We start from the raw sequence: 15287 nt of genomic DNA, 5'->3' as shown, positions 1-15287 counted from the left end.
ATGGTCTCTAAAGCCCCTTTCAACTTGAGCGGTGAAAGCCCCTAGACCCTCCCCCCCCTTTCAGTTTAACTGGACACTGACATTTTTCCAGCTATCTTAACTCGGGAGGACCTAATGAACAAAAATGGTGAATTCACCAAACTGATGAGTTTCCACTCAGGATAACTTTTCTCATTTCCAACAAGGTTACTTACTGAATGTGGGTGGATGGGGGGAATAAGATTTCATTTTAATTTGTTTCTTGATGTCTTATTCTAAATCACAAATCGAGTAATTTTAAAGCTGCATTTATAGATTTTTTTCCACCTGCAATTTCTCTTTTCTAAGACGTGATTTCTTAGATTCTTCTGTTTAAAAATTCAAAAGCATCTAAAACCCCTAAACGCATATGTGATCATTGAAAAGGTTAAACAAAGGAAAACCCTCATCCCCCACACCCATCCCAAACCGACTGCCCAAGCTTAAAATAGAATTTTTGAAATCAGTTCCTACTCTACCTTCATTATGCTTTGTTGCAATCGATATTCTACAGTAGCATAAAGACAACAAAACGTCAGTAGTTAAGATTATTTAAAAGGTCTATTTCCATTTACAGTTTCGATACTGAAGGCTTAAAACGCCAAGACTTTGAAGCATATGTCCCAACAATTCAGAGCCACTGCAGAGCCTTAAATGATCTGGGCTCTTTAAACACTGGATGGCTCGTGGGGCCATCAAGCGTAATAATTCATCTCAAAAGCTATTTGTTCATCTGCCTTGAGGACTCAAACATATTACATCTTGCAAACTTATGTAATACATTCTTGTGGGAGAATGCCATTGAAAATATGTCCTACTGCTTTAGAAAATCAACACCAGAAAAGCCCCTATGCTTTATTTAGGTCCCTTTTAGGAATAGGCCAATATTTAGCCGCCTGCAATTTAGTCCAAATGGCAATATACCATATGTGACAACCAGTCCCGAAAACAATAAATCTGTACAGCTATCTTCTCAACTGCATGCATATGGCAATAAGACACAGTGCTAGGTGGGCTTCAAGCATTTTCAGCTTGTCACACGCCCTCCCACACACCTCTGTTCCCCAAAGATGGTCTCCGATGTGAGTTAATTACAAACTATTTTGGAAAACATGCTACAGTACTCTTAGGGCTAAGAGGATATAATAGTTATCTTGGAAACAAATTATTTACAAATCCTCTATTTTTATTTTTTTTTTAAAGTTCAATTAAGCAAGAGTTGGCAAGCGCTGAAAACAATGGGGGTCTGATACCAAAGGATATCATTGGGAAACAACTAGCATCTGTAAGAGAAGTGGGGGTAGTAAGTTATACCAGGGTTTGCATAGGAGACTCCATGGCTGAGATACAAAGGCTCTATTCAGAGCAAACAGTTTGAAAAAGCCACATTCATCCACCAAATGAAAAAGACGAATTAAACTTTCATAATTCATAATTTAACTGACAAGAGACAGCATCTTTCGGAGACCATTAACACATTAAATTCACAGAGCATTCATTAGATGGAGATCTTCTGGTCACCTAAGTAGCAGGTGACTGAAAACTCAATCATGATCAAGCCACTTCCTCCTCCGGAGAGCAGAAACCACAAAACTTTCAATAGCAGATGCACAAACAAGTATTATATATCCACGCACACGTATATTTTAAGGGGGACAGGACAGAGATCTTGTAAAACAAGTATCACGGGAATGTTACTAATCAAGATTAATTTCCCAGAGAAAATTGCCAAAAGGAAATTCAATATTTTAATTTACGTTATCTGATTGTCTTAGTTGGGACAATGAACCTGATCGTGTGTACAAGCAAGTAAACATTCTTCATATCGACTGGAAGGACAATTCGCACTTAACAGATTCTGTCAGCTGCCCCCCCCCACTTTTGTTTTTTTAATCCTAGGGGCTCAAATAATTGGCCACCGTGGAACTTCTCAAAAATCTCTTCACTCATAACATTTAACATGCTAGCAAATGAATCTAGCACCGTAGGGGAAAGCGAGCTGCCAGAGAAATGGATCAGAAAGCTGTGAATGGTCTAAAAACTGCAAAGGGTACATAAGGTGCCAGAAAGAATATGGATGTGAAGTCGTAGAGCGGGTAGAATAGGAAACATTTTGTATGTACTCTTAGCAAGGATAACCGTCGTTTTTTCACTAGATTACTTGTAGCCTAGATTCACTGGCAGAATTCTTGCCCGATAAGAGACAATTTTGTACATTCCAAGTCTAAAATGGACACAGACCTTTCAGACCCGCTTCTGGCAATCCTTTTAGGTTTCTTTTTCGTAACACGCCTGAAATACAAGTGGATGCTATTGACTCGATAGCGCCCGAGCTGATAGAAGAAACTTTCCTATCGAGACTAACGGGCCAGAGAAAAATTAGATATACTTTCCTTTGCTCAGAAATCCCAGCTCCGTACTTCTCCCAAAAAACTCTCCACCCTAGTTTGGCGACGTGTAAAACAACCAGAACCACATTAATTATTAAACTATAGACTGCACATCAGACGAACCACCATGATTACGTAAAAATTACCTCTAATTTCTGCAATAGAGTACACCGGGCTATTTTAACGCTTTATAATTACCCCCCCTCTCCCCCCTCCCCCCGTTTTTTTGTTTTTTTTTTTTTTTTCCTCTTCTCTCCTCTCCTTCCACTTCTCCCACCGCCGGCGAAGAGTCTTCGCAAATGTAAGTCAGAGGAGCGGGTAATATGGTAAGAAGGGATCTTTAAATGGGCCACGAGAGCTCCACCAGACCCGCATTTCAAATGACACGAGCGTGCACGCGCGCACCCCGCCCCGGGACGCCGCGCCCCGCCGACCGGACCCCACGCCCGGACCCCCGGACTCCGCGTCGGGCTCGCCGGTCCCCACCTGGTCCCCCGCTCGCCGGCCGCCGCCTGAAACCCACGCCCCGACCCCGGTCCGGGTCCCGGTCCCCGCCCCGACCCCGCTCCCCGCACCGCCCGGCGCGGCACGTCCGGACACTCGCCCCGCTCCCCGCGTCCAGCGCCGGCTCACAAGCCCGGGGGAGGCGGCCGAGCCGCAGCCGCCGGCCGCTCTCGCCCTCCTCGGGGGCTCCGGGAGCGAGACCTGGCGGCAGCCGCCCGGCCGGGGGCGCGGGGAGAGCGGCCGCGCGTGCCCCCCGGGGCTGCACTCACATTCTGTCGGGAACTAGCAGGCGGCCCTCGACCATCATGTCCGGGAGGAAATCCAGCTTGAAGGCAGAAGTCATGTTCTCGGCGCGCGCTCTGCGCTCGGGCGGCGGGGGGCGGCTGTGCGCGCGTCCGAGCGGCCGCGGGCGGCGCGAGATGGGCAGGGACAGGTGCGCGCGGCCTCCCGGCGGCCGCCCGAGCCGGCACTTGTCACATTCTCTCCCCTCCCGCTCTCCGCCAATCCCCTCCGAAATCCAGCGCCCCGGCGACGGTCTGCGGAGCGCCAGGTGCGGCGAGCGGAGGCGGAGCTCCGCGCCCGCCGCGCCGCCGCTTAACCCCTGCGGGCCCGCCCGCCCGGCCCCCGGAGGGAGGGACCCGCCCGAGGCCCGCGGCTGGGGAAGCTGAGCTCACCAGCTTTTAAAAATAGCCAGACTTTCCTGGGGTCCCCAGCCTCCAGCAAGGCAAACTAGTTCACCACGCAGCCTCGGTCCAGTTCCGCTCAGTTCCCCCATTTGCACGGCGCCTGGCACGAGGCCCGAATAACCGCTGTGGTAGATCAGTGCCACTGTGTCGCCAAAGCCTAGTTCCCATGACGGTCCAAACCCAAGTCCCCAGCCGAAGCCGGGAGAAAGGGCACCCTCACGAGTGCTTGCTGAAACGCACCTCGGTGCGATCTGCTAGCCAGTGTATGAACTCCCAACAATAACTGATCTAGCATTCGTGGGTTGGCCAAAGTAACTATCAGATAAACGGCCCAAGTGACATTTAGGGACTTATCTCAATGCTTTAAGGACAAAGAGGGCTCAATCTGCACACAATTACATTTCCTTTGTATCATCTTGGAAAAACGCACAAGTTCGGATAAGGGACTGAAAAATGTGAATCACAGTAATCACGTTTTCTTTTAAAAAGGAAACACATTTATCCTTTTCTAGTATTTAAGGATGAAAAACCAACGGACTTTATTGAAAGACTGTGAGAGCTGTAATGTAACGGCCATGAGGCCTAAACATCCATTTAAGATGTGTGACTTGACTAATAGGAATGGTGAAAAATGGCGAAAATCTCAAAGGAATAAAGCAGGGAGTTGAATTTTCCCTAGCGATTTGCAACAATTCTTGAAAGGTACGTATACAGTGACGTTCTAATTCGCTGTTGTCATTGTTTTGTTTGGTTATTTACATGAAAGCAAACTTTTCACAAGGTCACAGGATGCAAGGATGTAAAACTTCTCATATTTCATGTGCTAAAGCAACATCATAAACTGCATACCAGAATTACAGTTTGCCTCTTATGGTAATCGCTCTCATTTTGTAAGGACATAGCACACGCCTGGGGATACAGTCACGGTAGCCAGAGGGTTAAACAACTAAGTCACGTGTAGTTAAATACACCAGGTATAAGCCTGATGTATCAGGCACCATAATTCAGAGAAACGATCTTTTCTCACAACTTCTTGTGCGATCATGAGACCTGACCATCTTTTGAGATTATGAATGAAAACAAATATTTATATACCAATTTTAAATCCACCTATCAATTTTAAATCCAGGCTTGAAGGATGGCTTGAGTAATATGAAGTAACAGGCCCGGAGTATTCAATTAAGTCCATACATACTTAATGGACTTGATTTCCTCCTTCAGCTGAACAGTATATCTGGCTTTGACCAAGGCACTTCTAATTCCAAGACAGATGCAGGGCTAGGACTAACCTTCATTTTAAAATATTGCCTTTCTGAGGAATGAGGTCTAAGTTCACAAGGAATTGAAAAACAGAAATTGAAAAACAGATGCAATGAAATGACTTCTTAGACCCAAAATGCCCAAACTTTTCCTGATAGTATCGAGTGCAACTTACTCCCTCTCCTCGCTACTATTGGCTGCCTTTGAAATGATAAGAATTTTGTTGGTCTTTCAATAACCTTAATAAAGTAATTAACTGGATAAATGAGACCAACCTGGTCAGTTCTTGGTTTTCGTACATTATTTATATAAATCCCAAATGTATATAATGAGCCTACTGTATAACAAACTCATTTTAAGAATGAGCATAGCCGGCCTCCAGAACAGAAGCAAAACACAGCCGCGTTCATCAAAAAGAAAAATATTTTCAAATCAGCTGTGGAATAAAGCTCCATACGTATCTCCATTCTATAAGGTAGAAGACGCTTCATTAACATGTACACTTCTGAAATATTTATTTTCTCTTTAATTGCATGTGAATTGGTTGGGAGAAGCTGTAGGGAAGCCCTCTTACTGACTTAAGCCTTCTCAGCAGTTTGTTAAATTCTAGTCTCAAATCCCTTGAGGCAATAGTGGATTCAAAGCAGCTTTTAATCACACTATAAGGAGGGTGAAGTAGTATGTAAGTAGGTCATAGAGAAAGAATTACAAGTGCATAGGTTATTGCCTTATTTAACAACTACGGTGTATGTACCAGAGTTTTCAAAGCACATTTGCTTCTGCCATTTAAAGTTAGAAGCAAAACCAGGGTCAAGTATAAAAAGAAAACCCACTCTTACATGGGATACCGTGATGATGTGAACCAAGGAACGCTTATGGAGTGTAGCTGAGTTTAAATCGTTTGGCTGCCAAATACATAAATAATACAGTGATTGCACAGGCACTTGATGCAGGTGCCAAAGAGAAACAAAATACACACATACACACACCCTCCACAGGGTGTTGTTTCCATGATCATAGCACATACACAATAGTCCTTTTAAAAAATACAAATTTCAAAAGCTCTTGAGTCTAGAAACGAAAACAAAACAAAAACACCCAACCAAATACCACCTGATGAAAAGCGTAAATTTCCCGTTTCACTGCTTTGGCAGAAGGAAAAAACAAAATCTAAAAACAACTCAATGGGGCCCCTTTTTTAATTTTCATGCAGTAATGAGCCATCAGGTATCATGTTTTGGCAGTTGGTGTTATTTGGCAGACAGCTCCGCTGGGCCGCTGTTCACTCGGGTTCAATGGAGCTATTTTATAGCCAAGGATCTTATCAACAGCAGTGAAAAGGGATGAGGCCATCAGCGGGCCCCTCTCGTGGACATGACCTGGTTGGTGACACCACTGTGTGCTGACATCACTGGGGACGGGTCTGTTGGGAACAATGAAGATTCCTCATAGTTTTAGCTTCATTGTAGAAAAACCTTAAGCTCTTTCCTAGGCCCATCCCCCTACCTTCTCTAATTGTCTATTTTTTTTTTTTTTTAATCAACTTGCTATTCATTTCCCAAACAAAAGGCAATTCAAGAATTGGAAGCACTTCAAGGGAAAGTTTCTGAATGACCTCATTTTATATGAGGCCTTCCAAGGCAATCGGGTGCTCTGTGCTGTTTCAGCAAGCTGCTTCCCCCCACCCCCATGCCTCATCTCAAACTGAGTTTTCTCCAATGGTCATTGTTTGCGCACTGAATTATCACTGGCATTAAAAAAAAAAAAAATCTCAATAGAAAAAGCATGCTAATAAATGCATTTGTACATAGAGTACACACTGCAGGGAAAAATACTATCCCAGTCACCCCACTCAATCAACAAACCAGAATACAGTCCCTTGATCGTAAAGCTTTCAACATTTTTGCAGAAAGTTTATACCGTAAGTTAGAGACTGGTGCTTGCTATATGGTGATTCGTGTTTATAAGCAATTTTTCCCCCTACAGATAACCTTGTATATTTCATGATAAATTTCCATTTTTTAATTGTTCCTATACACAATGTCCTACATTGCAATCTCTTTAAAAGCAGAACACTATCAGCTATGTTATCATAGATATCATATCATCTTCACAAAAGCGTCTCCCCCTCCCCCCCGCCCCCCCACTTCTGGCTCATCATTACAAACTGGAATCCAAAACATCTTTGCCCTATCACATTTTCGAATTCAAATTTTATTAACATAGCTGTTGCGGTTAAAAAAAAAAAAAAAAAAAGCCTAATGTGCTCAGGGCCATTTGGAGCAAGACATACAGGTCCTATAAGGGGATTTCCTATCGTTTCTAGCCAATAAATTTGAAATCCACATGGATGTTATCTACCTGAGAGAATATCTGACTTTGTGGCCATGTGTTTGTTCTTGGCTTTCTCCAGTTTCATTAGTAACTTGCAAAAATAAACAATGGTGTTTTTTTATGTGCTTCAAAACACCCAAACAGATCCTTAAGCGATACACTGAAATACATCTTTTCTTCATCCCATAAAGGCATCCCTTAAAAAGACTTTTATCGCCAATTATAAATTTAAAATGATCACTTTAATATTCACACACGCCCCCCCTCCCATTTTCCATTGAAAGCTTCTGGAATGGTGACTTTGTCACATCCCTAAAATGACTTAAGTAAAATTAAATGCCAATAAAGATGAAGTAGTTATTAGAGTCTTATTTTACATTTTTACGGGAATTTTAAGTAGTCACTCTCCCTTGAGAACAGCTGCTACTGGCTTTTTGCAATCTTGTGTTTTTCTGAATCTGTTTTTAATAGAGCAAAAATACATAATGGTGAATTTATCTTCCTTCTGAAGAGGCCCTCAAAATGAAGACGGTTCTTTGTATACATACCTTCGTGCTCCGAAATGAGATGCCCCTCTAGAGTTTCCAGAAGCTTCCATTCCAAGGGGATGAAATGCTAACACTGTGGGTCTGTCAGACCCAGAGCCCAACCAGCTCATCACTTCTCTCTCTAACTTGCCTTTCCCCTTGCCTTTCTCCATGATACCGCTGCTGCCTTCTTTTTGTTCCCCCCCTCTTAGCTTTCTCTCTCAGATGGAAGCTAAACAATGCCAGAAGCTTCCCTCTACAGCTGCGTGTCTGAGGAGGCAGGTGACTACCCAAGTAAAGAGAGTTGTGGTTGGTTGCTTGTCTGCGAGAGAAATCAAGTTTGCCTTGCCCTGACCAAAGCTGGTTTCTGAACTAGGAACAGCTGTCTCTGGAGTGAGCCATGAGATTCCTTTCCAGACATTACCATTGGGTGGGAGGGGGAGGATGCAAGACTGTGTCCCATGAAGTGAGTACACAGGAGATGAGCATGGGGAAGAACGGAGAAATCGGAGGCAGAGGAAAAAGGTCTAGCGTGGTGATTCCCACACGAAGGCACTCGGTTAAAACCTCTGAAGGAATGTTCCAGTGGCCTCTTGAAGATCCTGAGATGTGTCAGGCTACACGCGGTACCCTTATCTGGTGCCAGTCTGGCGGCAGGAACAAAATTTATACCTATCAGAATGAGGCGTTTAATTCCCTGGCAATCTGCCCTCCGACACCCCCCCCCCCCCCCCCGCAACCCCCACAAAAGGTCTTCCCCAATTGGCCACAAGTTCTCATCTTACTGTCACGTGTTGTTCAATTAAAAAAGAGAAACTTCTGCTTGACAAAACTCAACAGCTGAGTAGCAACAGCTGGGTGGGTCCAGGAGTGGGGCGGACGTGAGGTCCAGAGAGAGAGAAGCAACAGGTGGGGGTGAAGGAAAAGAAATGGGAGTTTCAAGCCTTGGGGTGGGGCTGTCTGAGACAGATCCTGGCAACCATCAAAACTTCAACTCAATTCGAGAGGCAATCTCAGAAGGCATGACAGCCCCATTTGCCCGAATGTTAACTCTCTCTCTCTCTTTTTTTTCTGAACAAATACCTCTTGAGGAAGAGTGAAGATTAAGAGCAAAAGCTTGGGTTTCTGTAAAGCAAAACACATGAATCCACTTTACCTACAATGATGACGGATGCCTTCAAAGAGCTTTGGTTACCAGGATCAGAAGCCACCTGATACGGGGCGTGCAGATCAGATTCTTGAAGGCAAATGCTACTTTCAAACTGAATGAAAAAGATTAGAAGATTTAAGAGCCCAACCTGTTTGTGCATTTGATTCTGTCAATGACACCAGGGAACGCGTCATTTAATTTACTGATTCATCAGCTAGACCTTTGTCATATGCGTGGCCATCATTTCCTCAGGGATGAAGGGCTGAAAACTCAAACTCTACCATGATCTTCCCATAAGAAGTGCAATGTGTTAACCTAATTGTTCCTACAGCAATTATATAACAAAGCTATTAAAATGACATGTAGATTGAAAATACATTAAGGTTCTGAGTACAGGAAATTTATTTTTTCCCTATAATATGGTTCAAATCTCTAGCTATTTTTAGCTTGTGATAGACGGTTTTGAAAATCCCCAATGACTTTTTATTGAAATTTGCTTTCGATGCTAATTCCCCTGAAGTCCATTAGGGCCAAAAAAAAAAAAAAAAAAAGTTTTTCTTCCCCTTATAAGAATTACCCAAAATCTTCGTGGAAAAGTGGCATAGCTATCTACCCACACAAAGTGGCATGTGTTCTATCTTATCTCCACTGCTGGATGTCAACTTTGACGGTACCCATAGCTCCGTCTCAATACTCTCTGGAGGCTACTAGCTATATTTGCCCTATTTCATAGGAATATGGCAAGGTCAGGGAGCAGGAGAGGTGGGAAAGACATTGGGTCCGAGGAAGAAAGGAGAGGAAGCTTAGGATTTTGTTTTGCTTCGTTTTAATAACAAAGATAACTCCAGGGTGTTATCTCCAGGGTGTCTAAGGACACCTGCTCTCTCCTCCTCAGTCACCTGCCCTTCCAGCCAGTTCAACTACCCTTCCTCTGCGTCGCACCACTGGTTCGTTTCTCCCTGCTGTTCTCTCTCCTTTCATGACCCTCTTGAGTTTCTAGAAGGCTGAGACTACGTCTCATGTCGAGCACAATATATATTTGTGCCTTGACCGGTTATGATTACAATAGGACACCTTTTGGCCCCTCTTGTAGATAAAAAGTTACATTTCAATTTCATAACGCTTTAAAATTCTCTTTTCCCTGCCAATGTCTATTCCCATTGTACAGCTTAAAGCCTTAGAAAAGTGAGGCATAGGATGCTTTAGTTCAAAGACCTCATGAACTAAAAGGCAGATGAGTGAGGATATGAGGGAAGTTGTTAGAAGCCAGAAGCAAACACCACTGAGATTTTTCCTTTCTTGTTCGTTATTTTTCTGTTGTTACTGTACAACTTCCTCAGTAGTGAAACTATGGAGCATGTACAAACCAAAGGCCATGGCAGAAACGCAGCACCAGAGGAAGACATGACTTTCAAGTGTCAGACATTCAATAGTTATACTCTCCACTTGTCAGGGAAGGAGTCTGGTTGAGTCCTGAGTTTGAACCCTCCCCTGTGAGCTGTGTGTCTGTAGGCCTATTCCTTTACCTCGGTCTGCCTCAGTTTTCCATCTTTAAAATGGTAATAACACAACTACCACTAAATGTCAGATGTCTGTGAGGATTAAATGATATCAAATAAAAGAAACCACCTAGCGTAGTCCCAGGTATGGGTGGCTAATAAATTTTGGCTTTATTCCCCACTTCCAGTCATAATCCGCCCACCATCTTTGTTTAAACCTGGAACTGACAGGTGGAAAGGAAAAGAGAGAGCCGGTACTAATCCTATTGTTCTTGTAGCATCCAAGTGTCACAGACACTTCTGTTTCTAAGGCCAGCAGCCCAGGTCAGAGGCAAGGGGAAGCCTATAGCTCACGGAAAGCAGGCACTAGACATCCTGGGGCTTGGGGTAAGGTCTCCATCCCTTTTCTTCAGGTCAGTTTCCAAAGAGAAGGTCCAAATGAATCCTAATCACTACCGTCAGGAACTTAGGCCTCTTACCATCAACTCTGGGACGTTTCATGTTCAGAGCTGCTTCCTAAATCATCTCTGAATGAACAGGTAAGCCATTTTACAGAGCCCAAGAGAGAGCTGGGGTCCCAGACCAAGACGTGCAAGAAGCAAGACATTTACAGACCAGGACCTCGCAGGGCCAGCAGCCCTGGCGTGGCCGGGACGGACCGCTTTCCAGGAAGGTGAGTGGCACCCGATCTGTCTCTACTGTTCCAGTCAGTTCGCACACGGGCCAGAGGCCAGCAGTACCATCCATAAGCTCAACACAGGCTTTGTACCCTTTTTTACCGCTTGCAGCTGCAACCTTTCTCAAGCCAGGGATGAAAAAAGCCACGATATTGTAGGTGTATCATTGTTATAACTTTAAACCCCAAGCTCTCCTTGACCAAGACAGCAAAGTTTGTAGAACTGAACGATTGTTCATTCAGAATTGAAAATTCAAGTTTTTCTTTTTCTCTGAGGGCATGCTGGCATGCTGGCAAGTTCTGCTTTCTAAACCCCAGTGATTCGTCACGATCCTAAGCAGCCAATCATGGGTGGGTCAACTTGGAATGGAACTGAAGGTGGTGGCTCGAGCTGCCCTGGTAATCGGTGTCACTCTGGGCTGGTGTCATCTTCTCCCCACAGACACCATTTCCCATTAACCATGATGGGCTTGACATACAAGGGAATGTGCTGACATGAGTCACGGCCCGAAAGAAAAGCTGCAGAGACGATACCTGTGCACGATAATCCCTAACGACATTGCATGAAACATTCGGAGTGTGGGGACAAAGGGTATCTCATCCCAAATCAAGGTGAAAGAGCATATTTCTGAGTTGAGTGGAGGTTCACACACACACACACACACACACACACACACACACAGCCTTATGGATCTGTCTAGCTTCCACGTCATTCCCATCTCTGTAGATGGCTGCCAAGTGACTGGAAAGGCGCTTCAGCTCCAGCTTTAGTTCTTAATGGGCAACCACATTAAAGCCTCACATATGCCTTCCTTCCTCTGACACCCTCTTCCCAATGTCAATTAACTAAAATGCCATGAATTTCAATCCTTTCCAAAACACTGCCTTGTCTTTCCTACAGAACAAGTCACCGTGAACCAAAAAAAACAAAAAACAAAAAATGACAAACAGACAAACAAACACCTCCCAAAGCCCATAACCATTAGACGAAGCAATAGTTTTATGAAAGGGGAAGCCTGCCCCCCTCAACACCATCTGCCAGGAATTACCAGTATGTAGAAATAAATTCAGTGAATGCTGATAAAGATGAACCAAGGCACTATTGCAACTGATTGGACTGTATTTGCTCCTACTGGAAGAAGTGCAGATAAACGCAGTGGAGCTGGGCGGGGGTGGGGCGCTGGGGTGGCTCAGTGGGTTAAACATCCGACTCTTGGTTTCGGCTCAGGTCATGATCTCGAGGTTTGTGAGATCAAGCCCTGCGTTGGGTTCTGTACGGACCCAGCTTGGGATTCTCTCTCTCTGCCCCTCCCCTGCTCACGTGAGCCCTGTCTCTCTCTCAAAATAAATAATAATAAATAAACATTTTAAAAATGCAACAGAGCTGGGGAGATGCCATTGAGCAAACTACGCTCTGTTAATGACTTCACAGACATCTCTACAAGAAATGAAGTTGGATATGTCTCATTCCCCCACTACCATCGTTCTACCAGTTCATGATATGGTTTTCACCTGTAAATTCTGACCCCTTACCTTCAGAGCCACCATTCCCACATAACCCTACTCCCTCTGCATTTTACCTGCTTTTCATCAACCTGGGTGTTTCCGGGGCTGTGCACAATGAACTTTCCATCAGCCACATTTTCACCTAATTAACCACCCTGATGACAATAATTAGTATTGAGTCGCTCTTGGAATGACTTCCTAGGTATTCAAGCACAATCTGCACTTGCTATAAAGTTCTACATATAAATATTAATCAAATGCCCTCCTTTGTTTTTCAGCCCCAAAGGGATATTTTGCAATCATACACACTCCTATTTTTAAAAAGAAAAAAAAAAAAACACAGTGACGTGTCGTTTTAACAAATAAAAAAGAGAATTAATACATTGAGGTTACAGATCTCAGTCTGTGGTCTGCTGAACACATCCATGCGAGTATTCCCAGGGCTCATGTGTGAAGGGAGTCTGGGTAGAATCTATTGAAAGAAGCCATTTTCCCAGTTTGAGTCTTTTGCTCTTCCTTTTCCTGCAAGTCTCAGCTTAGAATTAAAATTTACTTTGACGTGTGTTTAGGTCACTATGGAGGGGGCTCATCACACACGGAGGCTAATGGAAGGATACAGATTACATATCTTCTTACTGCTGGGGAATTAGATGCAGGCAAGTTTGTCAACTTCAGGCAACCTCACACCGTCCCCAGCAGGCTAAAGGAAAAGACACCCATGTGCTGAATACTGGAATGAGGGTCTCTGAATTCTAAAAGCTGATGATGGGTCAAACCACAGGAGAAACAAAGTAAGAAAGGATTTCCCTTGTTCTTGTACCTAATTATGAACACCCAGGAATTAAAGTGAATGGATGACAGGTAAATAATTATAATATAGTCAAAAATTCAACATGGAGGTTTCCAAGTTATTTCTTTATTTCGGTGTGCCACTGACAAGCAGCTAGGGAGCACATAGGACTACTTTTCTCCCAAACCACAAAAAAATTGCTTTGCAGTCTTTGTTTGGAATAAAAATTTCCCATGAAAGCAGAATCTAGGTGTGATGGTAACAGTGGGCTTCAGATATAAAGCTTCGCCAATTACCTTTTATGAGCTCATCCTAAAAGCAATTATTGGCGTGCCCGATGGAATGAGCAGTTCAGATCCCATTGGAAGTAAGAGAACATAATAAGTATGCATTTAAAATCCACTCTATTCACAATGGATAACTTTCGAAATATTATTATACTATACAGACCCTTTTGGGGTCCACCCAGGCTCTAAATATACTGTCAACAGAAAATTTATACTTGAGAAGGCAATTTATTTAGCCTGAAACATTAATCTTACTAGTTTTGAAGTAGATATTTCATGACATTTCAACTTAAGTTAAAAAAAATTAAAATGCATGTCCAAACTCTAAAAAACAGTTACCGTTCCATACTGTGTTTTTATAAGGAAGGCATTTTCTTCCTTATTTACTGTCGTTAATTTGAACCACAATACAACCCAAAAGGAAAATTTGTAACTAAATATTTTTTTTTAATTTGCCCTTTAAAGTGATTTCCCTTCTTTCTGTGTTTAAAAATTAGGTCCTTAATCTTCCTTCGTAAATTTACTAATATTTTTCAATGTATTGCTCTGGCATGAACAAGTAATTAAACAAAACACTAACGTATTAGATAAGATATATTCTATGTAGAAACCAACATTAGTATGATGATTTTCAATGTAAATCAATGGCCACTGAATATTCTAGGACCAGTTCTCTTACATTACGCGTGAGAAAAAAAATGGTTTCAATATTTGAGAAGTTTGAAACAGATTTTCCCGTTTTCTCTTTTTGAACTCTGTTTTCACCTTAGAAACCAATGCTTATGTTATAAAATGAAAGATTTTTGAAGACATGAGAAATGTTTGCCCTGCATAAAAATGCATCTTATGAGCACATAACCATATGTCAAAAATCAGTAGATTCCACAGAGACCTTTAACTTAACAACTTAAATAGGCTATGTAACAATAGTTTATAGGTTTGGTTAATGACCAAAATTCTAAGGGCAAAAGTTCTCACGTGTCCTTGAATTTCTAAACTCTTTATCTACCTGGATGTCAAAAGAGGAGGTAGAAGCTAGAAATGATAATTTCCTTAAACATTAGAAATATTCCCCTTAACTTCTTTTTTATGCTATGTTCCGTGAGTCCACCAAATAGACAAATTTAAAATCCCCCAGCATTAAACACTGTAGAGGCATGTCTGATAACAAGGTATTTGCCAGAATGATAATGGTATTACAAGCAGTCTCAATCAATACATTTCTTTCTGTAGTTAACAGAGAGGTAAGCAATAAATCTCTAACTTAATCCAACCAACATAGCTGCAAAATGCAAAAAGCTTTATGAATGGTAGATATTAATTTTTTTAAAAGCACAAAACCACAAACAAGCAGTTCTAAAAGCTCTTCATTCTGTAGAGTCTATACAAACAAGATTAAAGCAGATAAAAAGGGTGTTGAGAAAGAAAAAAAAAAAAAAAAAAAAAAAGCCCCAGACATGCATTAAGCTAGTTTGACAGCTCCATTGTTCAACCGGTCCCATTGTCAGACCCAAAGATGTATTCAGTGCTACAATGTCTGCTAGCAAATAAACAAAAGACTACATTTTTCAAAGCAGGATGCCAATTCTATCATAATTCTTTCTCTGCTTCCCCAAAGGTCAGTGGTGGCTCCTCTCGGTATGTGATCGAACCCTAACAC

General features: G+C 42.8%; 1 protein-coding gene across 3 annotated transcripts in view; it reads right to left on the bottom strand.

Annotated features, from left to right (window-relative positions):
- The window catches only part of CELF2 (CUGBP Elav-like family member 2), a 311282-nt gene extending 307908 nt beyond the window's left edge, over window positions 1–3374 (bottom strand). For all 3 annotated transcript variants that reach the window (XM_042991007.1, XM_042991006.1, XM_042991008.1), the window contains exon 1: window positions 3182–3374. In XM_042991007.1, the coding sequence (XP_042846941.1) occupies window positions 3182–3255 (74 nt within the window). In that variant the 5' untranslated portion in view covers window positions 3256–3374. The remainder of the gene's footprint in view (window positions 1–3181) is intronic.
- Between the last annotated feature and the right edge of the window lie 11913 nt (window positions 3375–15287).

Source organism: Panthera tigris, chromosome B4, assembly GCF_018350195.1.
Source record: "Panthera tigris isolate Pti1 chromosome B4, P.tigris_Pti1_mat1.1, whole genome shotgun sequence".
In the NCBI taxonomy this organism is placed as follows: Eukaryota; Metazoa; Chordata; class Mammalia; order Carnivora; family Felidae; genus Panthera; species Panthera tigris.
The sequence above is the reverse complement of the archived record's forward strand: the minus strand, read 5'-3'. Positions and strand labels throughout refer to the sequence as shown.